Source organism: Nicotiana attenuata, unplaced genomic scaffold, assembly GCF_001879085.1.
Source record: "Nicotiana attenuata strain UT unplaced genomic scaffold, NIATTr2, whole genome shotgun sequence".
NCBI classification, from domain to species: Eukaryota; Viridiplantae; Streptophyta; class Magnoliopsida; order Solanales; family Solanaceae; genus Nicotiana; species Nicotiana attenuata.
Window position 1 is genome coordinate 359,436 of NW_017670505.1, and position 25,360 is coordinate 384,795.

The window sequence follows — 25,360 nt, forward strand, 5'->3', positions numbered from 1 at the left end:
TTTATTGCTGATGTTAATTTCACAAGTCATTATGGTATTTTGAGGTCAATCACATGAGTGTTAATGTGCAGTATCTCACAGGTTATTTAGGTTGTTTTGTCATTTCAGAAATGTTTCATGTGTTAATGGTAATCAATCAGGATGTTAAAACAGATGAATGAACAAGCGTGAGTTTAGCTGTAATTGATTAAATACTAATTGAATTGTGAAATTAAGTCCAAGTCCATCTCCTAATTGCTTCAGGTTCGTACATATGTCGTTAATGATATAGGAATTTTATAGGAGTGATTATGTAGTTTAGGGCCAATTCACGTTTCGGTTGAGCAGGCAGTAAATTTGTAATTCAACATGTTTAATTACTTGTTTATTCAAATATTAGTAAGGCTGGACTGATCCATCACATATTTCTATTAATTGTTAATGGGCCAAACCGGACTCTACCTGGTAAATTCCCTTCAGCACAATTCGTTGATGGCTTGGGCCTTGTTGGCCCTAAAGTCTGGCCCAGTAATTCCCCTTTTGCCTCAGCTCCCCTGTACACAAGTTGGGGTCAGTACTGAAACCCAGTTGCCGGACAGTGACATTTACAAATTCTGGGCTAACGTTCAAAGCCCAAAATTGTTATAAATCCAAAACCCTTTAAACTATATTAAGAATATGGAGATTGATTTGCAAATATAAATTTAGGTTCTCGAGTTAAGTAGCGGGTTCAAATTAAGAGGGTCCTCCCTTTTGTTTGAATTCGGACTTGAACTCAAGGCCCGAATGTACAAATGCAAATTAATTAGGCCCTTTTAGAGACAAAAGAAATAGAAAATCATAGTTTCTTTAGGATGGCCTTTAAATAAAATGAGACGAGCCTCGCCTCACAAAACATATAAATTGCGGGGCCCTCATTAAATACTTTATTAAAATATTTTAGAAATTCGGGACATGCCATTTAGCGAATTTTCATGGCTTCCCGCAAAGTTAATTAGACGCTAGCCACTCTAGGCGCGCTTTTAATAATATTATTTTCCTAAATTCGGGAGTGCATTTCATGCAACCCAAATCTAAATCCCAAAATGTTGAATAAGAGGTGTTGAGGATCCGGGTGCATTTCATGTGACGTGATCCAGAAACACGCTCTTAAACGGCGTTCACTTTCGTAAAAAATAACTAAAAGCGGTAAATAATCTTTAAATTGCACTACAGGTTGGAGCATGTACCAAAAATTATATTTTAGCCATTTATGATAATTTAAGCGACCGTGCTAGAACCACGGGATCCGGGGGTGCGTAACACCTTCCCTCGGGTCAACAGAATTCCTTACACAGAATTTCTGGTTCGCAGACTACAATCGGGAAGTCGAAATTTTCCTCGATTTGGGACACCAAAAGCCAATCCTATCCCAAGTGGCGACTCTAAAAATAAATAAATAATCCCATTTCGAATAATGTCACTTTAAATGGAAAAACTCCCTTATACATTATCCTTCGGGGTAGGTGTGTAACAAAGGAGGTGTGACACAACCCACTTGGCCTTCGCCTCCTTAAGCTCTTAATGTAATTGAGCGGCTTTTTGGTTGTGGGCCTTTTTATCTTGCTCGGATTGCTCTAATCGAGCCTTGAGCTCGCACATTTGATCAACATTTGCTTCCAAAATTGGGAGGCGCTCGGCAAGCTAGTTTTGTTCGGTAGCAAGCTGGTTTCGCTCATCAGTAAGGTCCTCTTTGTCCAAGATCAACTTTTGTAGACCCTTGGAGGCAAGAATATTAGCCTATAAAATTTGAACGTTAATGTAACAAGAATAAAGTTTAGAAAGAAAGAAGGGAAGCAAAGAAGACTAAATTGATACTTGAGCCACACAGTCCATATTGTTATTGATTAGACATTCAGGAGAAAGAGAATCCATCTTTCTTTAATCTCTGTCCACGGCCAGGGGCTTCAAGTAATTGGCAACCTCCACCGGCTTGGAGACTTGGTGGCACTCATTCGAACTTGTAAGAATGATACTGCATTTTCGACTAGGGTTTTGAATGGGTGCCAGGTAAGTGTGTTACAACCATATTTTTGTACGTTGTACGTCAATTGATGTAAGCTCAAAAAATGAGATAATCTTTGAAAGTACATAAAGTAAGTTAATCATGTTAACTTGGAGGTTACAAATATTTTATATCATAAACTGCAAGTACCAAGAGGGTTGGAAAGCTTAGAAGCTAAACAAATTGAAGAAAACAAGTTTCGTTGAATGTCGACAAGTTGGGAATGTTATAACATGTACTTTTGGGGTGAGGCTAGGGTGCTCAAAATGATAAGGAGGTTATTTTATGAGTTATTTTAGTCTTATGATAGTCATGTGTTATGTTCTGAAGTCAAGCGAGTTGTGGAACAAAAGTTGGCAAAGATCATCACAAGTTATGGACTTAGCCTTTACCCAGCACTGAATTTGAATCTCCTTATGCTATGGTAGATTGAGTTGTGTTGTTTGAAGAGTTGCTTGGATGCTATTAAGAACCCAACGAGGTTAAGGTATGTTAAGGCTAAACCCTTTCTTTCTTTTGGCATGATCTCGTAACTACATGCGTTTGATAACGAGACATAAAGAGAAGTCTGTACTCCTAAATTTATGTACATTATCCTAGTCTCATAAGTTACATTACTCTCCCTTATCGGGACTTTATATTCAGTTAATTATTGTCTTCTTCCAGTCAAGAGAGCAGAAGATCTATATATATACATATATTTACAGAGTATTACAGTATTTTCACCACCACCGAGCTATAATCGATGGGCGGGCCCCTATTGGGCAACCTCTGATAAGATGGTAAGTTATATACCGAGCCTACTGTGGCTGAGCGCCTATGAGAGAGCCCAGAATGGCTAAAATACAGAGCCTAGTATGGCCGAGCGCCTATGAGCGAGCCTACTACGGCAGAGCAGTTACACATACCAAGCCTTATAGGGCCGGACACCTATTTTACTTACTATATTTAGAGAGTTGAGTCAGTATTAGCAAGTAAGCATATCTTCAGATTATCTTAGACTCCCAATTACTTTCAGTTATTATATTATTAGTTCAGTTTCAGCTTTCAGTTATTTTGTTGTCTTACATACTCGGTACATTATTCCGTACTAACGTCTCTTTTGCTGGGGACGCTGCATTTTATGCCCGCAGGTCCTGATAGACAGCTGGATAGACCTTCCTAGTAGAGAGAGTCAAACATCAACTCAGTTGGTAAGCTCCACTTCCTCAGAGTTACCAGGTCTAGACCTTGGAGTCCATTTTCTATATACGGGTTTGATGGGTAGGTCGAAGCCCTGTCCCTTCCATGATACAGTTCAGCTATCTCTAGAGGCTTGTAGACGAGTCCTGTATATTTTGTATGTTAGTATTGTGGCCTTGATAGCCCTGGGTGCATGTTCAGTTTGGTATGCTGGTTGTAGACGTTCATGGCGGCCTCGTCGGCCTGCACAGTTATGTATATGAACTTTTGGGTATGTTTACCCCTCAGATGAGAGAGACGTTATTTTCAGATGATTCAGAATATGGCCTCATTGGCCTAAGTTGAGGGTTACCCTTCCAGAGTTCACAATTGCAGAGTGGTACGCTCGGGCCAAGTATTGCATCGGGTTCCGGCCACGCCTCTTCAGGTTTGGGGCATGACAAAGTGTTCCCTATATACGCATGGTCAGGTGACCGCGGGGAAGGAACATCTTTTGTCTGTTCGGTTGGGGCTAGTGGAGAGGTAGCAGTTAGTGTAGAAGGTGTTGCGATTGCGGTTGGTGTAGAAGTATATGGGGGAGGAATGTTTGTGGTAGAACTCCTCTGACCGGAAGCGACAATAGGGATTCGAAAACGAGATTCAGTGTTTTCAACTGTATCTATTTCCGTAAGGAGCGCTTGAAGTTCTCCCAGGTGAGGTGCCTGAAGTTCTCCTAGATGAACATCCGGTTAAGCTGATGAAGATCTTTTTCTTCTTTGAAGAGGAATCGCTTCATCATCAGTTCCTTCTTCATCAAGTACCACTGTGTTTAATCCAGTTGGAGATTCTTTTGTTAAGGTCTTATCCCGAGTCCCAGCAGTATAGGTATGTCTTCTCTTTGGTTTCTTGTCCTTGGGCTAGGGAATCAGGGAGGAGGCACCTTCATCGGAAGCAAGAGCGGCTTCATGAGCCCTCATCCAGTTAAGGACATCTTGAAATTGTCGTTGATCGTCCTCTGGGTCATTAGAGATGTCAATAATAAGTAAGCAACAGATCCCTTCGGAAGACCTTTGTATTGCGAAAGGGGAGTCACAAATTGATTCCAAAATATTTTAAAGGTTGAAACAGAAAAAGGAAAACTTTTACCATGGTTTTTGGATTTCTAATTAAATCTGGGAGAAATTTCCTACCACCTTCAAGAATCCGATGTGGAAACGTCTAAGATTTTATGTACCCAGTAGGCCAGGTTCTTAACCGATGATGGTTCCCAATTAGTAGCTGGAATATAAAAAACAAAAGTTAGCAAAGAAAGAAATTCTCTTTAAACACGGTAAGGAAAGGATGTTCGAATACTCACGAGAATTCCAAGATTCAGGAACGGAAGGGGATGTTGCCAGGAGAATGTCCCTGGTGGCAATGACAACAAACCATTCCATCCAGCCACGGTCGTTATAATCATCGACGGTAGTAACAACGGCATGGTAGCCGCGCTTGCTGCATTAAGCACACCCACACAGAAGTTCTTCGGGGAGTAGAGATTGAATAAATTTGCGAGTGTGAGGGTTCCCCAGCCTCGGAATACATTTTTGGAAGGCAAGCCACAGTACGCCATATTAATTGACTCACCTGAGCCAAGCAGATTTGGGAGCGGTGGGCAAATTATAAATTATAGGATCAATTTCTTTGCCCAATTTTAGAGTACAAGAGTATTTATAAATATACATGAACCCTGGCTTGCTAAAGGTGATCCTTTCCACTTCGTTGGGGGAATATATTTCGATGTTATTCCAGTCGCAATTCTTCTTTACGACGGGAATGCTAACAGGGCAAATGAAAGAGGGATACCTGCAGACAGGCCAATTTCGGTCATTTCTGGGGTTGATAGTTTCCTTTTGAACTTGAAGGTCCAACTGGGAGTTAAGTTGAAGAGGTATGATGGTGTTAACGGAGAAGGCTCGAATTCAATATCGACTTCTTTCGTTTTGTTCTTTTTAGGGCTACTACCGCTGAGAAGGCCAGAGTTTCTGTCAGTAGTGAAAAACCTGGTAAAAAGTTTGAGTAATAAGATTTTACTGAGAAAGAGGGGTTTTGCAGTAGGGTTCTAAGGAAATTCAGAGAAGAAGAGGAGTTTGTAAAAATGAAAGATAAAAAGTGATGAATAGTGGAGAAGTTTATAGACGGCAAAATTCATCATCATGATTACCTTGAAATCTAGCGAAAATACTTGTCGAATCAAAGGGTAACATGTGTTCGATTCATTAAATGGAAGGAGACATGCGTCCTTTCAAGTTTAGAAACTGTTTCAAAACTTTTCCGCCAGGAAAAGGGGTCTTATATACTTCTCGGTAACACAGAGTTTTGTCACCGAAAAGTAGGAGGGCTATCTGTATGGGGTAAAATTGATTTGCGACAGGTGGACGAATGACAATATGACACATGGAGCTGGAGCCAAGTAAGATATGAGCCGGGAAATAGTTGACACTGGATACAAACATGTGATCGGTGCTGAATAAATTCTGAAGGCATGGGAACCAAGAACGAAGATTTGAAAGGGAGATATTGGTTGGAAAAGATAACATCCAATGAGCAACTGTTACGAAGAATCTTTGTATTAATGGTCAACCGTTATACAGTCATCAAGAGGGGTTTTATTCTCATTAAAGAATAGCTTGATTTGGAGATCTTATCTCTCTGAATAGAGCTATAAATAGGAGAATTTGTATTCATAGTTGGACACAAAAAATTATTTGTACCGAAAGACTAAAATTTTCTCTTACTATATCAGATTACTCTCTTTCTTTTTTATCTTAGCAGTACTTTTATTACCGCTTCCGAAAAAGCTAAGCCCACAGCCAGACTTGTAATTCTTCAAGTTATTATAATAATCTTATTTCTGTTCTCATGCTTTTTATATTTGATCAAATTAATTCACATACCTATAAACCATGTTATAAATTCAATTGTACCATTTTACGGGTACAATTTTACGGGTATCTATAAACCATGTTATCAATTTCGATTGATAGTTTTATTTTTTAACAAAATCGACCGAAATCGATCAGTTATTTTGCACGAAAATGCGATTAGAGAGAATAAATAAAATAAAATAAAGTATTAAACTAAAAAACACCAACGATCTAGTTGCGGAGTAAGTGATTTTGCTGGAACTTGGTTAAAAAGGAAGAAATGACTTGCCTTATTCGTGGGCAGAGATCATTTTTCTTTGCAACTCTTAACCTCATGATCATACCACTAACTCTAACCAACGATTAGATATTATTATCAATCTTTAATGCTAAAATATCTTATCAAACACCATCTGGTTTGCCAAAAAGATATTTTTTACTGGACAATCAAACACCGGAAACCAATTGTTTTAAAATAAAACAAAAAACATATTTTACAGAAAATTACTTATTTTCCTGAAATTGTTTTCCAGATCATACCAAATACACAACCAAAGGAGATGCTTGAACGAACAAAGTTGCCAGACTGGTGAACACGAAAATAGCCAGGAAAACCAAGGTCCCAAGTTCTAAAAAACTTGATATAGATTCATATATCAGATCTCAGCAGCGTGCCAATTACCCCAATACAGTACTCGTCAAATCATCATATGTTATCTCCGCATGTAACTCATCACATTCAAAATCACAGGCAGACATTAATTTCATAATGCAAGTTTCAAATGAACATCAATGTTGGCTGTCGAGGGAAGGAGAAAAAATTTAATTTGGTGATGTGCTACATAACAGGATCAACAATCATTTCAAAGAAGCAAACCAGGTAGCCAGAAAAGAGAAGTGATCATAAAATTGTCCACAGAACGACAAGTAGAGCCAACGCCATCCTTGTATAGCCAAGTTGTCGGTCTGCACCTCCGTAGTATTGCTCTATCATGAGCCCAAACCGGCAAGTACCAGTTGATGGATCTGACTTTGTGACAGTTCCAAGCCCTTGGAACTTGCAAGCATCGTCAAGCTGATTGTTTATCTGGTAGTAGCTGTTGAACGCATATGAAATATTTCCACGTGCATCCAAACCTCCACAAGATGTTCCATACCCGAGACTCGTGCAGTCAGCAAGTCCACAAGCATAGCTCATGCTAGGCGCAATCTGGGGGTCATCCACCTTAGCATTGGGTTTAAACACACACCACTTCCTCTCCAAATACTTCACATTTTTAGCTTGAACTAAAGCCCCTGAATTTGTAGTGCCAAGATTTAGGGAGTATTTGGGTAGGCCATCATATGTAAATATTCCCCAGTGACGTTCAAAATTTCCAGGTTGAATGCTCTTAGCATCCTCATCAATTAAACTAAACAGATAGGCATCAATAGGCCCAGGCCTCATAGGGGTGCCTTTTCCTTCTGATATATGCTGCATGAATCCTTGGTTGAATCGTTGTGCAAGTTGTGCATTAGCATTGCGGTCACCATCAGTGGGCCAACCAATTTCTCCGATTATTATAGGGACGTTCCCAAAACCATTCTTCTGTAAAGCCCACACAAGAGTATCGTGATTTGCATCAAACATGTTGGTGTAGGTTGTCCCACCATCATTTAGAGGTGTTGCATTTCCATCAAAGAAAGCATATTCAACTGGGAAGTTGGGGTCAATATAAAGGCTTATGAATGGATAGATATTGATTGTAAAGGGACAACCGTTGTCGCTTAAGAACTTGACAAGTTGGCTCACAAAGCCATGGATTTCAGCTCGAAAATCACCACCTGATGGCAAGCCACTGGAGCTCTCATAAACATCAGCATTGAGGGGGCAAGTAACCTTTACTTTATTACCGAGGCCAGCTTTCACGAGTGCAGTTTGGACATTTTGCATAGCAGGAAGAGTTGTTCGAAGGTAAGTTCCATTGTAGGTTGTCAAGTAAGGTTCATTTCCAACTGCAACATACCTACAACAAAGTCAAAAGCTATGTGTAAACATTCAAGCCTAGTTTACTAAATGAACCAAATTTAACATTTATTCTATATCAAGCTCCTGATAACAGACATCACATACAAGAAGAATATAGAGCAAAAAGGCAGAGAAAGAAAATGAAGACAGAAAAATAATCAATTCCGCTAAAATAAGTTCAATGCAATCGTAGTAACAAACTCAGCTCAGATGATTCAAACAAGGTAAGACTACTTTGGACATGAAACGATGCATAACGCGCAAAAAAATGAATGCAGGGAACACTCAAATTGACAAAGATAGTTGTAGCTGCACATCTGATGTTTTCGCTGATGGGTAATACTGCCCCATCAAACAAATACAAAAGAATGACATTGCAGAAATGACAAAAGACGAATCACATTATAGATCTGACAGATCACTAGGTCATGTTAGAGCAGCAAAATCAAGCTGGATTATTCTTTCAACTACCAACTAGAAAATCTGATAGGGAATGCTGATTCGCTTCACAGTGGTGGATAACTGGTAAAAACTAGAGCTATGGACCATTGTTACTCGTGCACATTGCGAATAGCACATCATGAAGTGATGTACAGACCCCTCCTTATAGCTAAAGTTTTACACTGCCATTTGATCATGGACTGAACAAGAGTGTTTATAAGATTGCATAAACTGAAAATGATTAGAACCTTAGCGACAACACTCAATGCAGTGTGGTAGAAAACTGAGTAAGAGGGTCAACTCCTGCTGGCAATAGAAAACCTTAAGTTTTCTCATTGTGAGTTGAGGTCAACCCTGCTGGGTACAAAAGCTTCATGTATTCTCATTCTGAGAAAAGTCACGTCTACAGCAAGCGGATCAGGCATTGACACTTCCCATCATGTTTGAACCCCAAAAGCAACGCTTGATTGACATTTCATTCTTCATTACAAACAAACGTATTAATGTCTTAACAAATTTCAAGCATCTTCTCCACTTTGAATATGTAAACAATGTTTACTCATGATGTTAAATAAATGAAGATTTGTGTAGCTTCTTTAATGAGTTTTAGATGAAGCGGAACCAATCATTCAATTTAACAGTAGAAATCTAAAGATGGTTCTATAGGCTATTCCAGCAATGATGGTTATTGACCTTGTAAATTTCACAAAGCTTTTAGTTTGGTAGTTGTCGTTTTCCAAATTTGTCTTGTTGAAGACATCATCAACAACAAATAACCAAGTGTATTCCCACAGGTGGTGGGGTCTAGGGAGGGTAGTGTGTACGCAGACCTTACCTCTACCTAGTGAAGGTAGAGACGCTGTTGAAGATATAATTAAGTAAATAAAATGTACTCCACCTAACAACTTTAATTTCAAGATGAGATGGTCACACACTTCTATCAGACAGGCATAAAGGGCCATGTTGAACACATAATTAAGTAAATAGAATTGTGCTTTCTCACAGATTAAACTTGTAGATGATGTGGTCACTATAACATCCCATACATACATACATATACATATATATATATATATATATATATATATATATATATATATATATATGTATATATATATATATACCCCCTTCTCCCTTGATTGGAAGAAGATAATAATCAATTGAATATAAAGTCTCGATAAGGGAGAATAGTGGTAACTTATGAAACTAGGATAATGTACATAAATTCGGGAGTATGAACTTCTCTTTATGCCTCGTTATCAAACACATGTAGTTACGAGATCATGCATAAATGAAGGAAGGGTTAGACTTAACATACCTTAACCTCGTTGAGTCCTTAATAGCTTCCAAGCAACTCTTCAAACAACTCAACCCAATCTACCATAGCATAAGGAGATTCAAAATCAGTGTTGAGTAAAGGCTAAGTTTGTAACTTAAGCTAGTAGCTCGTTTTATGTAAATTTGGGCAGCATCTCCCTTGTAAAAAGGGCCTCCTCCAATACCATATACCAACAATAACAACTAGAGCAATACAATAGGAAACAAAATTAACAATAGGGTACAAAATATTTCATTTACAAGTCATCAACATATCACGACGAGCGGCAAGCTCGAATTGAATCTCTTTAGCACTCTTCAACCCCATTATCATTCATTCTTGAACTTAGTAATATGTTCAGTATAATAACCAATACCTTTTAAAGGATTTCCAATCTTGTACTCAATTTTTAAGTTACACGAAATAGCCCAACACCAGATTATATCACTGTCGATAACTTCCAAGTGCTTTATAGCCATTTCCTTTTCTAGTTACCAATTTCCTCAAGAAGATTGACATGTAAACCAACATAATTATACTAACAATATCATAGACAACTTATTTTCCATAATTCAGCCACTTAAAGTTCATAACAGCAACTTTCAAATCAATCCATCAAGAACTACAATATCTCAAGCTAATGCAAGCATTATCTTGTTGTTTATCATCCTAACAACTTAACCAACATACAAGAAAGCTTAAGCACAATTAGTAGGATGTTATACTCACCTTATACAGTAGAAACAACTTGAAATGTCAGCCAAACACAGCCCACAATTATCCTCAATGACACCACAACACTATAGGTGTTGTATTCTCTTCTTGAATCAACTTTAAGTGTTCAAGTTGGTGTGTAAACACTTGTAGTTTGACTTGAAAATCTAATATATATGAAGGAGTGACTGATTATTACCTTAATCAACAAGAAAAACATGAAACTTGAGGTTACTTTACTTTGAAGAACCCTCCAAAACGGCCACAAGATGAAGAACTACGATGTAGCAAGCACCACGAGGTTTCTAACATTGGATTCATATTTTTATCTTAGGTTTTTACCCTAGAATCATGGAGGAATACTTGGAGAGCACTTAGGAGTGTTTAGGAACTATTTTCGACGAGAAAAATGAGTGAAAACGATTTAGAATGAATTTAAATACAAGCTGGAGTTTTACACCAACTTTGTGGGTCCCATGGGAGCTGCTTGCGCAGTCTCGTAAATATGCGAATATCTCTCTACTCCGATGTATTATCGACGAACAGTTAAATGCGTTAGAAATGAGACTCGTAGATCTTCAATTTGGTAGGTAGATCATCCCCTAATTCCAAGTATATTGGGAGAAAAGCTCAGCTACATTTGTCCTAAGTTTCAACACATTTATGAATGGAACTTGTGATGACCTTTTTCAACTTTTGTTCCACAACTCGCTTGACTTCAAAACATAACACTTGACTATCATAAGACTAAAATAACTCATAACATAAACTCTTTATCATGTTAAGCACCCTAGTCTCACCCCAAAAGTACATGTTATAACATTCCAAACTTGTCGTCTTTCGACGAAACTTATTTTCTTCAATTCGTTTAGTGTCTAAGCTTTCCAACCCTCTTGGTATTTGTTATTCATGATCATGAAGATTTGGAGATTCCAAGGTAACATGATTAACTTATTTTATGTACTTTCAAAGACGATTTCATTTCTGAGCTTACATCAGTTGACTTACGACGTACTTACGACGTACTTTTTCGTACGAAAACATGGGGTGTAACATAAGTTTGGCTATGAAATAACATTAAAATCCAAGGAGTGGTGAAGTAGTTCGAGAACAGACCTCTTTTCTTATCCTCCCGTTGTGATTCTCTTTGAACATTATTAACGTGAATGTTAAATCATTGTAATCTGTCTTAAAATGGCCAATATTCGAATCACATTTTCGTTACTACTTATTTGGAAATCCTTACTCCTTACTAACTATGCGAGGAATGAAAACAAAGTTACAAAACTTAATATGATTCGTTTAAAGATAATATTTCATATATAATCCACAAATTATTTTTTTTACTTAACTATGTATTTAACGAATCGCTGCTTGTTCCATCATGCAGCAATATTAACTACATTAGTAATGTCTTATATATGAATGTAAATAATATATAATCACCTTTAAGATTTATACAATTGAAAATAGAACAGGGAGAGATAAGTTTGGCAACGCAATAACATTAATAACGAAGAAGTGGTGAGATAGCATGAGAACGAACCTCCTCTTTTCTTATCTTCTCACCATATTTCTCTTTGAACATTATTGACTTGAATGTTACATTTTATTATGACGTAATCTGCCTTGAAATGGTCAATATTATTTGTCTTGTAATTAATTATAATCAGATAAGTATTATATGTCTTGACTTTTGAAGATTCCAATATTCGAATCACATTTCCGCTACTACTTATTTGGACAATCCTTACTCCTTACCAACTATACAAGAAAAGAAAACATAGTTAATGAAACTTAGATATGATTCATTTAAAGATAATATTTCATATATAATCCATAATTATTTTTTTTACTTAACTATGTGTTTAACGAACCGCCATTTGTTCGATCATGCAGCAATATTAGTTACATTAGTAATGTCTTATATATCAATGCAAATATATAATCACCTTAAAGATTTATACAATTGAAAATAGAACATGGATAGATAAGTTTGGCTATGCAATAATACTAAAATCCAAAGAGTGGTAAAGTAGTTCGAGAACTGACCTCGTCTTTTCTTATCCTCCCATTGTGATTCTCTTTGAACATTATTGACATGAATGATAAATCATCGTAATCTAAAGTAATCTGCTTTGAAATGGCCAATATCAAGAATCAATTTGTGAGTTTGAAATTTAATGATTATTTATTTCGTCGTTCACTACTAGCTTCTTGTCATGCCAGGAGAAGAAGTTAGTTAAAGAAATTTCAAATAACTCTCTTATATATATATATATATATCCCGTTTAGCCAAGCTGCAAAAATCAACTTATTTTGAGAAGTACTTTTTTTCAAAAGTACTTTTGGTGAGAAGCAGTTTGTGTTTGGTTAATTAGTTTGAAAAACACTTCTGAGTGCTTCTGCTTCTCCTCAAAAGTATTTTTTTTCCTTCCAAAAGCTTGACCAAACACCTCAATTTTTGACCAAAAGTACTTTTGGCAAAAAGAAAAGCACTTTTGGCCAAAAAGAAACTTGAACAAACAGGCTAATAATCAAGTTTAATTAGGTAAAAAAGTAGTATGTATTAATAACGAAAATCTCAATTTTGACATTTTTTGGCAGGGTGCTAGGTGGCCCCACCTACCCACGGACTTCCCACCCCAACTCTCCATCGTAAAAGCCTCCATAGACGCCTTCTAAATAAATACCAAACGTAAACCTCTCCTCCAAACCCCAAAATCTCTCTCTCTATCTAACGCCTTGTTTGTTTGTGCTCATTTTCATCTTTCTCTAGAAAACCCCGTAAATTTTCAACCGAAATATAGGCCGACACATACTGAGAGCTATATGATTATTGTTAGCAGCCATTTAGACTATTCAAACAACTAGACTTTCAACTGGCCCAAAAAATTTGGAATCTTTAATTTCACCTGATCGAACCTTTTGGGTTAAATTTTCACACTGCCTGTTTCAATATGCCGCCGGCAGCCGGCGTTGTTGCGAATTCCGATCGAGTTCACTTTATGCCTACCGCTGGTGGTGCTCCGGCGGTCCAACCACCTCCCATGATGTCTGAGACATTTGCTAAGGATGCCATTTTAGCGTGGTTCAGGGGCGAATTCGCCGCTGCGAATGCGATTATTGATGCACTCTGTAACCATATCACTCAGCTGGAAGGCGGCCGATCGGAATATGAATCCGTTTTCGCCGCCATACATCGCCGGAGACTGAATTGGATCCCAATTCTTCAGATGCAGAAGTATTATTCCATTGCTGATGTCACGCTTGAGCTAAAAAATGTCGCCGCCAGAAAGGTGACGGACGTGAAACAGAGTGATGTAAAAGAAGAAGAAAAACAGAGTGAAGTGAAAGAATCGTTTAATGAAAAGGCTAAATGTCATGACGAAGAGTCCGAAAATGGAGGCGGTGAGGTGGTAGATGAAGATTCAATCAGAGAAGATTCAAATGGATCGCCGGAAAGTGAGATCACGGATACAGGTAAGTATTTTTTTAATGAAAAAATTTACTTTTATATTATTTGTTTTAAATATTTCGGTCATTTAATTAATTCAGGTGCATAAAATAATTGGAAGGTGTTTCAATAATCGGAATTAAAATATAGAGAATATTCCTTCATTTCCAAATCTTGTACTATGTCATTTTTGCTCTGTTTTTTTAAAAATCTCTTAGAATTTAGAATTGACCGGCGGTCCGGAATTCTGTGACTCTGTTTATCTCCTTGAAAGAGACTTGTGTGTGCTTTCAAGAGTTTTAATGCTTAATTATCTAGAAATTTATCTTAAGTCCAAAAAAGAACGCTATTACTATTATTGGGAAAGTCAAAGTTTTACTATGGCTTTTTCAGAACGTGTTTTAAAAGTTTGTTACATTAGAAAAGATTTTGATTTTATTGTATCTTTTATGTAGTTTCTAAAAAAGTTAACTTTATTTTTTTTTTTAAAACAAGAAATTTAAACAGAAAATTATTAAATGTGTTGATCCTTTCACTTTGAATCTGACTATTGTTATTGGGATGAATGATCTCAATCTAATTCTAGAATTTGAAATGATGAAATTTCTCTTTTTTCTTTTATTTGGTTATTTTTTTATTTTATAAAAATATCCCTTACTAAGAGATTCTTTATTCTCATGACTCGAACTCGAAGCTCTAATTAAAACCGAAAGAATCTTACCTATGCCGTCGCGTTCCTTAGTGACATGAAATTTCTCTATATTTCTCTTTTTGTTTCCATAAAAGGTTGAAAAGTCCTTTCAATTTTATTTTTTCATTTTTTCAAAAACAAAAAATTCAGTTAAAAACACCAAAGAGGGGATATTCTTTCTCTCTCTCGAGCGCCCAGAGGAAGAAGAGAATCAAGTCATGCAGTCGAAAATTCAATTCTTACTCCGACTTTCAGTCCTTGGTATTTCAGCTTGTGGAAAAATTGAAATGCGCCAAAATTTGGTTTGGGAGAAATTTTGTTTTTCGATTTTGTTTTTTTGTTTTTTCGGAATCAGTGTTAGGCCATAAAAATTTCAAATTTCACTTTAAGTTGAATTTCAAAATATTCTGGAAATTTTAAAAACTTCAGAAAGATCTTTTTCAAAATTTTAACTTCAAATCACTCAAAAAAATTCAAAGAATGCTCCAAATTTTATTCATGTCCAAACACAACTCTAATTTTCAAATTGTATTTTTTTTTTTTTTTTACGATTCTTACGTCCAAACGCCCACTAAAATTTTCGTCACACTATTCGATCCAAAATCACATTGTTTTGGTGTATTGAATTCAAAGTGAAAGTTGTCATCCTTGTGGACTAGTTTACTTTGAAAAAGAAGACAGATTTGTTAAAGTAAAACTGGAAAAATCTCAGCTTTACAATTGGAAATGAAAATGGTTAGTTAAATGGTGTTGACTTCCCGAGGTTGGAGAAGGAGGAGGGTGATAAAAAGAAGAAAAAGTGTGTTGCGTGTTGGGTGCAGCAGCAGAGAATCAGAATTCAGAAGAGACAGTGAGTTGCGGTGCGGTGTATGAAATGAAACACGCTTATGTTAGTTAGTTGGATGCCTCGATATGGGTATCATTGGCTCATTTAATTCTTTATTTAGTAGGTGGTCTCAAACGTATGATGATTTGACGAACGTCATGGCTCTGTCTTGTTGGCTTCATCTTAGCAGCTCTGCTAAGGTTTGGCTAGTTTTAGGTGTATTTATTAATTTGACTAGACACTACTAAATTAAGAAGAAAGAGAATTTTAATTTCTCTGTGTACAAAACATATTTTTAAAAATAAAATTGAATATAATTAAATTAGTTCTATATATGAAAACTTTCAATCAATGTATTTATATGGTCTGGTACACACTATCTATAGAATCATACTGGATAATTTAAAACACAACTAATTTAATACAGTATAAAATGAAATGGGCGAGTACGTCAATCGTTAGACTATGGCGAGTTCACCCCGTTGTCCTGGGTGGCTGGTTCACTTTTTGTGTGATCCAATACTTTTGGGGCATTGGGCCAAGCGGACTCGAAGTAATTCCGTATTCATCTGGTAGCTTTATAGTGTGGGCCCACCCATCGCTATTTCTCTTTCCTCCCCAAATGTTAGTGCAGGCTGATTTCGTTTTTGTCGCAATGCTTTTTATTTGAGTACCGAATTTGTAGCGCAAGATGAGATATATATATTTTATATTTTATGTGATTATAAATTTTTGTATAAATGTAAATTATTTTTAAATAAGGAAAATGATTATTCTTTTTAGCACGGATTAAAAGGAAACAAGAGGGAAAACTATTATATAATAGATTTATACTAGTAATATGCTTTTAATAAAGTATATGCTTATTATGCTTACATATGATACCTTTTAAATAACTTAATAGCATAAACATTTTTAATGTATAGATGTTTAAAAATATTTTATTTAAACTATATATACCAATTGTATAAAGAATATTTATAGTAGCAATGTAGTTTAACCAATTTCAGGTTGGGGTCTGGGAGGATCAGGTTGTCCATCTAGTCTCCATAAAAAGTTAACTCTAGTTCACATTTAAAAACTATACCCTATTTTTTTTATATGTGAATAATAATGGAATTGGACTCCATCAGTACCACTCGTTTGGTATCATTATGTAGGGACTAGTCATTTTGCCCCGTTAATGTTATGGTGTCATTTCCATCAACTATAACGTCGTCAACTAGAAACGCTGTGCCATTGTCCTTTTTTTTTCCTTGTTTAGTACGAGCCGTACTTTTGTCGGTTGGCCAAGTTAGTCAGAAACTAACACTCTTAACAACATTGTTATTATTGTGTCTGCAAAACAACACTGTTGTTGTCTCATAACCAAAGTAAGGTCATGTCAATGGTATAACCTTACTCGCGTGTTAACGTCAAACTATATTAAGTTATCATGGTTAAGTGATTTAACGAAGTAAAAATATACAATAATTAACCATGATTTAGTGAAAATTTTCGAAAGTATGCACCATAAGGTTGTCTTATTATTGCCAAGACTTATGGTCAAGCTCAATAATTCATATCTATAATGCTCTTTTAACTTGACTAGTTGATTTTTGTTTCACTTGTATCATCTTGGATAGTGAATACACATACTCAAATGCTTTCTTTCATTTTATAGGATCCCAAGAAGCACACGATTCGGTGGAATTCTGCTCAAACCATGAAAATTGTGAGACAAGGCATGACCAGATCAAGATGACTAAGGGGTTTGTATCAAAGGAACCAGTCAAAGGACATATGGTAAGTCCTCCATTTCCTAGTTATTTTACATCCAAGGATTTCACATATTAAACCTATTGTTGATCCACATTTCCCTATATTGCAATTCCAGGTGAATGTTGTAAGAGGTCTGAAGTTATTCGAAGACATATTTACTCCGAATGAACTCTCTAAGTTAGATGATCTTGTGAATGAACTTCGAGTTGCTGGTCAAAATGGTGAACTCTCAGGTGGATCCTGTGATTCGTGACGCTTTTATAGTTATTGTTGTTTCCTTTTTGGGGCGAAGTTATGAGATAGTAAAGGACACCTTCTATAGGTTTGCTGGAGCAGGTTTGGCGATTCGTTTTTTTTTTATGAGTAATTGCAGATGTCTTAAATTACTATAATAGCCTTTCTTAAAAAAGGTTTAAGTTATATACACTAACTTTACACTGTCTTACCTAAAAGATAACTACATCTAATTGTCCATGATAAGTGTAGATTGTGACTTTTTTATAATCCTGGCAAGTTTTGCGATGCCTGCAATGTCATAAATCTGATTTACAAGTACTTCATCAATGTGTGATCTTGGATATTTCCTGATTTATGTGCGATCTTGTTTCAGGTGAAACTTTTATTTTGTACAACCAGCAGGTGAAGGGCAGCAAAAGAGAGCTGATTCAGCTCGGTGCACCAATTTTTGGGCATGTAAAAGAGGATACCACATATCAAAAGAGTAAGAAAAGCTGGGTCTTAAAACATAAGTATCTGTTGTTGCTATATTGGGGTTCATAAGATTTGACCCCAATTCTCAACTTTAATCTTCAAGTCTAATTTCTACTATATTTGTCATAATTTGGAAATATCAACTTTCAGATAACAATGAGCCCATTCCAGCTCTTCTGGAATGTGTCATAGACCACCTGATTCAGTGGCATCTAATATCAGAGAGTAGAAGACCTAACAGCTGCATTATCAACTTCTTTGATGAGGTACATGATCTTATCTCTAGATTGCCTGCAATATTTTCAGCAGTATAAAAACGATGTCTAAATGCTTCTCTGCTGCTTATTTAGGGGGAGTATTCGCAACCTTTCCTGAAACCACCTCACTTGGAACAGCCCGTCTCCACCCTTCTCCTGGCTGAATCAATGATGGCATTTGGGAGAAGTCTTGTGAGCGACAGTGAAGGGAACTACAAAGGATCGCTCATGCTTTCTCTAAAAGAGGGGTATGTACTTCATTTTTCAAGGTTTTTTACACTAATGAAGCTTTTGCTCTGTAGTTTGATTTGCTCATCATTAAGCTTGTACAAGTTACTTGAGGAAAATGCTGATAGGAATTCTAACCTGTTAACGAGCTTCTTTTGATATGAAGTTGCACTTGTTCCTCTCTCTCTTCCCCTCCCCCTTTTTTTTTTCTTCCCCATATGACTATTCTTACTTATGGTTGGTTTTCTCCCTTTTGTTCAACATTTGCAGGTCTCTTTTGGTCATGAGGGGAAATAGTGCTGATATGGCCAGGCATGCCATGTGCTCATCTCCTAACAAAAGAGTTACAATTACATTCTTCAAAGTCAGAACAGAGATTGGAAACAACTTCCCAGAAGTTGCTCCTCTGACTAGAGCCATGACCTTATGGCAACCTGGTGTTCCAACACAGTATGCAACTGCAAATGGAGGTCACAATGGTTATGAGCCAATGGATGTGATCCCCAAATGGGGTGTCCTTCGAGCTCCGATGGTTATGCTAGCACCAGTGGCGCGTCCACTAGTTATGAGCCCCCGAAAGGCTCCTCGCGGTGGTACTGGGGTCTTTCTGCCATGGAATGGTGGATCCAGAAAACCTGCAAAGCATCTTCCACCGCGTGCTCAAAGAGGACGGTTCCTTGCACTACCTCCCCCAGGCGACTCGCCTAAATCGGAGACCACTTCAGAACCAAGTTTGGATCTTGATGGGAAATCACCATAGATTCTCCAGTTTGAAGTCTTTAAACACCCTTTGTAGCTGAAGGGGCTTTCTCCTACTGTGTACAATGAGTGAGAATGAATTTGCTTTCTTTTTTCTTATGGTTTTTACAAGGATTTTCCTTCTTTTTTACTTAGACATTAGGCGTTGGCTGCTATACCTGTCCACCTATGCCAGCCATGGCTTCAGAGATAACTACTGAGCTTAGGTAAATGGAGTGTGTATTAGCCAAGCAATCCAGGCTGAATTTTGTATTTAAAGTTTTCGTTTTCAACATCCATCTCATTATGATCAGCAGGGGATCATTTTAGGTAAATTACATTTGTTTTTTGTGCTTCCTGAACTGGAATTTGTCCTCATTGACTGGTTCATCCTTAACATGCCAACATGCTTAGAACTCCTCAACAAAGGGTTTTTCAGTAAATGCCAGGGGAAATTTGGTTTTAGACTTAATCTCAAGCCCAGTATTTTTTAAATTACTTTTTGACTGGAATTGGAGCTAACCAACATACAGTGAGATCAAAATATGATAGCCGATTATTATTACTTCCTTTAGCTAAATGTTAATGAACTTTTTCATCTAATCTCACGTTCAACATTGCAAGATGTAAAGAGGTCGCCATAGGTGTACATGTGGACTGTGGATTTTTTTAAAACCAAGCAAATCAAGTGACAGATGTGACTTATTAAATTTTGTAAACTAGCAGGAGATAACGACCCTCTTGCTTTAAAATCAGTGGCAAACGAACTGTTGACAAATAGACACCGCCTCCAGTAACATCCCATCAGTAGTACTATTCAGTGCAGTAGTTGACACTAGTCATACGAGTCCGGAACCAAAATGATGTATTTTTGGATTCAAGACACAAAAATAGGTGAAAAAACTATTAATGACTTTTTTTTATATATATAACGCATGTTTTTAATGCGCTATAGTTTAACGATCAGTTACCCCGTTAAGGTATAGCGCATGAAATACATGCGATATGCTTACTATTTGTTGACCCATAATAATTGATGTGTATAGCGCATGTATCACATGGGCGCTATATGTACAACGCATATATCACATACGCTATACATGCCAATTGACATCCCCTCGTATTGGATATTTGCTTACTTAAGGTCCAACATTCGTTATTCCAAAAATCATTCTGAAAATGTCATTCTTCAGCATCCTTTGTATCACTTCATATTCAACAATATTTTTTGAATTTTGCTACGATGTCTGAAGAGCGAAAAACTAATGTTGTATTATATTGGGGCGGTGAGGTTGTGGTGGAGAATAACTCGGTGCACTATAGTTATTCTCCATAGAGTATTGTTAAGTTACCACTCACATTGGAGTACGACATATTGGTATCTTTGATTTGTAAAAGAATGAGTGTGAGTAAACATATGGTTAATATTAAGGTAACCGGAAGATATTCTTATTCGCTTACTCCGAAAGGGTTGCTTGTTATGTCGAGTTTAACATCGAAGACGATGGAACTCTGCAAGATTTTTTGTAGACTTAGGATGAACACCGGGATGTTCTTGTGTTAAAAATACTGAAAATGTCCGTCAAGTCTAAAGACGTCAACAATATTGATGTTCCTACAAAATCTGCATAACACTCAATTATTTGGTGGTGTTTTTGGAGTTATTTTATCCGAACAGGTTCTGTATGAAAGAGTCTGGCCAGATCTAAACTTATCTCCACGGGCTAATGAGGATCTAGGACATAATTTCTCCCCAATGCAGTAGTATGGGGTGTCGCTAAGTTTACATAATTCACACGCCAAGTGTTAATTTTAATTTTTCTTGTTGTAGTATAATTGTTTCTTTTATATATCATATTCGTACTAACACTTATATCTTTCAAAGGGATTACAGGCCAGATATAAATTATACAAGTTACGAACCAAGCAACAGCTGAAATAAACCTAATTTTGAAGGTTTAAATCATGCTAGTCCATCCGCAAGTCATCAACAACAAGTAATGTGCATCATGGGCTATCTCTAGATTATGAATTGTAAGTTAAGAGATAAAGTTAATATATTATGTTGGGATTACTCTGAGAAGCTCATTATTTTATTGGTTGTGCAGTTAAAACGAGCACCTTGACGGTCATGTCCTAACTCAGTTACGCAATGATGACATATTGAATCAGGATATGGCAGATGCACAAAGTGAGGAAGATGCCAGTGATTATGACAACAACGCTGATGAGTCTGGAGATGATATACCCTTCCCTAATGAGAGCGATGATGAGGAACCACACTTCGCAGATGAGAGTGAGAATGAGCAACCCAATTTGACGAGGGAGCATGATGCCACAACTGAGCATGCTCCGTATATGCAGACTCCACGTACCGTTAGACCCACAGTGTACGAGTCCCGTGTGCCCTTTCATTCAAGGGAGATTCCCTACCTTGATCACTTGCCCAGTATGACAGATGTGGATGCCCTCGCAAGGGATCTTGACGACATTCGTACATCAATGTTGGATGAATCTAGACCAACAGAGCTCTGTAAGAATATGCTTTTTGGTGACTAGTCTCACCTTAGCAGGGCGGTGCGAATTTACAACAAAAAACTATCGTGAGATCGAGGTTGTTGATTCATCTAAGCAAAGATATAAGGTTGTTTTTCGTAGATGGGACCAAGGTTGTAAGTGGATGCTGTGTGCAAGAAAGTTGAAAACTAATATGTGGATCATGGGGAAATACATTAGCAAGCACACTTGTGATATGGACACGTTCAATGGCAATCATTTTAACTTGAATGTTGATTTGATTTTCCTTGTCTTGATTCCACATACTGAATCGTCCAAAAGGTACAAGGTGAAAGAGTGTATAACATCAGTTGCGCAGGTATATGGGTGTACCTTTACAAAAAAAGGCATATATCGGGCATAAACATGCGTTTGAGATTGTTTATGGCAATTGGGATAAGTCATTTGCGGCTCTACCGAGGTACACGGCTTCTTTGAAACACTTTAACCCCGGGACAATTGTTCAATGGAAGCACGATCGAAGTCCTAACTTACCAGAATACATATTCAGATATGTGTTTTGGGCATTTAAACCATCCATAGATGGTTTTGTTCATTGTCGGTCGGTAATCTCCATAGATGGCACACACATGTATATGGAAAGTATGATATAAAGATGTTGATTGCCATTGCAATAGATGCTAATGGAAGCATATTCCCTTGCATTTGCTATTTTTTTTTTGGTCAAAATAATTTTATTTAACCAAGAAACAATTATACAGTGCCTCTAACCCGTTAGGACTCAAGAGTTAGACTCATTACATCAATATAACTACTTTAACTACTTTTTGGAAACTACTTTTGACTCATTCAGCATACAATAGCAACCAAATACAGACTCCTATGGGAAACTATTCAGTTGCTCAAGTCTCTTCTTCCACTTCGCATTTTGCTGTCCTTTTATATGAAGTTGGAGGACAATGTCTCTAACCTTTCGCTCTGCTTCCTTCTCCTTCCCTTGAAATCTTCTCATATTCCTTTCTGTCCATACTTGATAGATTACTGCTGCAAGCAAGAAGACCAGCATGTTGTTTTGGGCTCGACCACTTCTTGCTCTTTTAATCATCCAGGTAACTTCTTCAAGCCATGTGCCTATCTGGTGATTTTCTCCCATCCAAACCAGCAGCTTGCTCCAAATATACTTTGTATATTGACATTCAAAGTATATGTGTTCCATATTTTCAGTCTGTCTCCTCTTACATAATACACAATCTTGATCAACTTGAATCCCCCATTTTGCAAGTCGATCCACAGTAGTCAGTCTGTGGTTTAAGGCTAACCACAGGATAAAGTTGTGCCTAGGAATACCATTTCCCAGTGACAATGCTTTCCATTCAACCTTAGGGTACTTAGGTCGTGATAGAGTATACATCTTGTGAATGCTGAATTTGCCTTTCACACAGAATTTATCTATGTTTGCAACTGTTTCTATCTTCTTGTACCAATCCCTAATATCAAAGATCTTCTTGACTAACCAACTAGCTTGCCTTGGTGTCTGCATCTCCGTAAAGTCTTCCTTCTTTATGTACATAGCATGTATCCATTTGATCCAAAGTGCATCTTTTTTCATGTGTGTTGCCCACATCATTTTGCATATAGCAGCCTTGTTCCACCATTCAAAACTAATTACATTTAATCCCCCTGCAGAAGTAGGCATACATACTCTCTCCCATGCAATTAGAGCTCTTTTTGAGGGGCTGTAGTAGCCTGTCCATAGAAAGATTCGACACACAGCATTGACTAACTGTATAATCTTCTTTGGAATAATGAATACTTGTCCCCAGTATGTTTGCATTTCAAAAAGTACACTTTTTATCAGCTGCACTCTACCACTGTATGACAGCAACTTTGAAGTCCAGCACTTTATTCTATTTGTGATCTTTTCCACCAGAGGTAAACACTGATGTATTGACAGTTTCCTGGAAGACAGAGGTACCCCCAAGTACTTAAAGGGCAGAGTCTCCATTTTAAACTGAAACTCTGAGCATATCATTTCCTTGAAGTCCAGGCTCACTCCAGCCACATATATAGAACTTTTCTCTAGGTTGGCCTTAAGACCTGTCACCTTAGAGAAATGGTTGAATTTTTCTAGTAGTAGTTGGATTGAAATCTTGTCAGCTCTGCAACACATTATAAGGTCATCAGCAAAACATATATGAGTGAGATTAAGCCTTGCACACCTTGGGTGAAAATTGAAGTCTGGAACATCTTTAAGAGTCTTCAAGGTTCTGCTGAGATACTCCATTACTAGGACAAAGAGGTATGGGGACATAGGATCCCCTTGCCTCAATCCCTTTTCTGCTTTAAATCTTTTAGTCAAACCTCCATTAATCAGAATAGAGTAACTAGAATTTGTTACACATTCCATGATCAATTGAACTATCTTGCTAGGGAACCCATACTCCAATAGCACCATCTGTAAGAAACGCCATTCAACAGAATCATAAGCTTTCCTTATATCTACTTTAATAATGCACCTTGGGGACACTCCATTTTTGTTGTATCCTTTCACCAGTTCATGAGCAATGATCACATTATCCAGTATGTTTCTTCCCCCAATAAATGCTGATTGAGCTGGTCCAACTATATGATACCACTGACTTTAGTCTTGTTGTGAGAATCCTAGCTATGAGTTTATACACAGTAGTACAGCAAGTTATAGGCCTAAACTCTTTTACATAGGTTGGACTAGCTACCTTTGGCACCAATGTGAGTGTAGCACTACATATTTCCCTCAGTAATTTCCCTGTGTTGAAGAACTCTATCACTGCCTTGATCACCTCTGCACCAACTATATGCCAGTACTCTCTGAAGAATTCCACTGGGAAGCCATCAATACCAGGTGCCTTGTCTCTAGGCAGTTGTTTCAACCCCTGAAGTATCTCTGCCTCTGTTACTGCTTTAATCAATTCCAGCTGATGTTCCCTCTCCAAGCATGGACCATTTCTAGCTATATTCACATCAAGGCAAGGTAGTTCAGCTGCCTTTGTTCCCAGTAACTTCTCAAAGAAACTAGTGAATTCTTTCTCTACCAGTACAGGATCAGTCAACTTCAGCCCATCTTCTTTGTAAATGGTTGATATTCTGTTTTTAGCCTGTCTTGCTTTCAAGTGTCCATGAAAGAATTTTGTATTTGAATCACCTGCTGTGATCCATATTGCCCTTGACTTCTGTCTATACACTTTTTCCTGCATATTTTGCCATTTCTCCAACTGTAACAGTACTTCTTTTTCTGCTCTTATCAAGGATTCATTGAATAAATCCTTATCTAGCTTCTGTTGGATATCTGATAGTCTTTCCTCCAATTTATTCACCTTGTCACCTACAGAGATATATGTTTTGTTCAGTTCTTTCACCTTGTTTCCCAGCATTTTCAATTTTCTCCAGATTGAATACATTGTGTATCCATCTACCCTGTGACCCCACACTATCTGCACTATCTTCTTAAACTCTTTCTCCTGTAGGAGTACATTTAGCAATCTGAATGGTTTTGGTTGGTAGTTCCTTGCTGCATCAGTGCATAGAACTATGGGAGAGTGGTCTGAAACCCCATAATTATCATAT

General features: G+C 37.2%; 2 protein-coding genes across 2 annotated transcripts; one reads left to right on the top strand and one right to left on the bottom strand.

The window, feature by feature from the left end:
• Positions 1 to 6,826: 6,826 nt before the first annotated feature.
• Positions 6,827 to 8,117, bottom strand: LOC109240328 (glucan endo-1,3-beta-glucosidase 6-like). The gene has a single exon (XM_019406954.1). The coding sequence runs from the start codon at positions 8,021 to 8,023 to the stop codon at positions 6,992 to 6,994; it is 1,032 nt and encodes a 343-aa protein (XP_019262499.1). The 5' UTR covers positions 8,024 to 8,117; the 3' UTR covers positions 6,827 to 6,991.
• Positions 8,118 to 13,254: 5,137 nt separating this feature from the next.
• LOC109240329 lies at positions 13,255 to 19,578 on the top strand. Its single transcript, XM_019406955.1, has 7 exons — positions 13,255 to 14,054; positions 17,209 to 17,330; positions 17,422 to 17,539; positions 17,917 to 18,027; positions 18,168 to 18,283; positions 18,368 to 18,522; positions 18,773 to 19,578. Exons 1-7 carry the CDS (start codon positions 13,532 to 13,534, stop codon positions 19,260 to 19,262), a joined length of 1,635 nt encoding a protein of 544 aa, XP_019262500.1. The 5' UTR covers positions 13,255 to 13,531; the 3' UTR covers positions 19,263 to 19,578.
• The last annotated feature ends 5,782 nt before the right edge of the window (positions 19,579 to 25,360 follow it).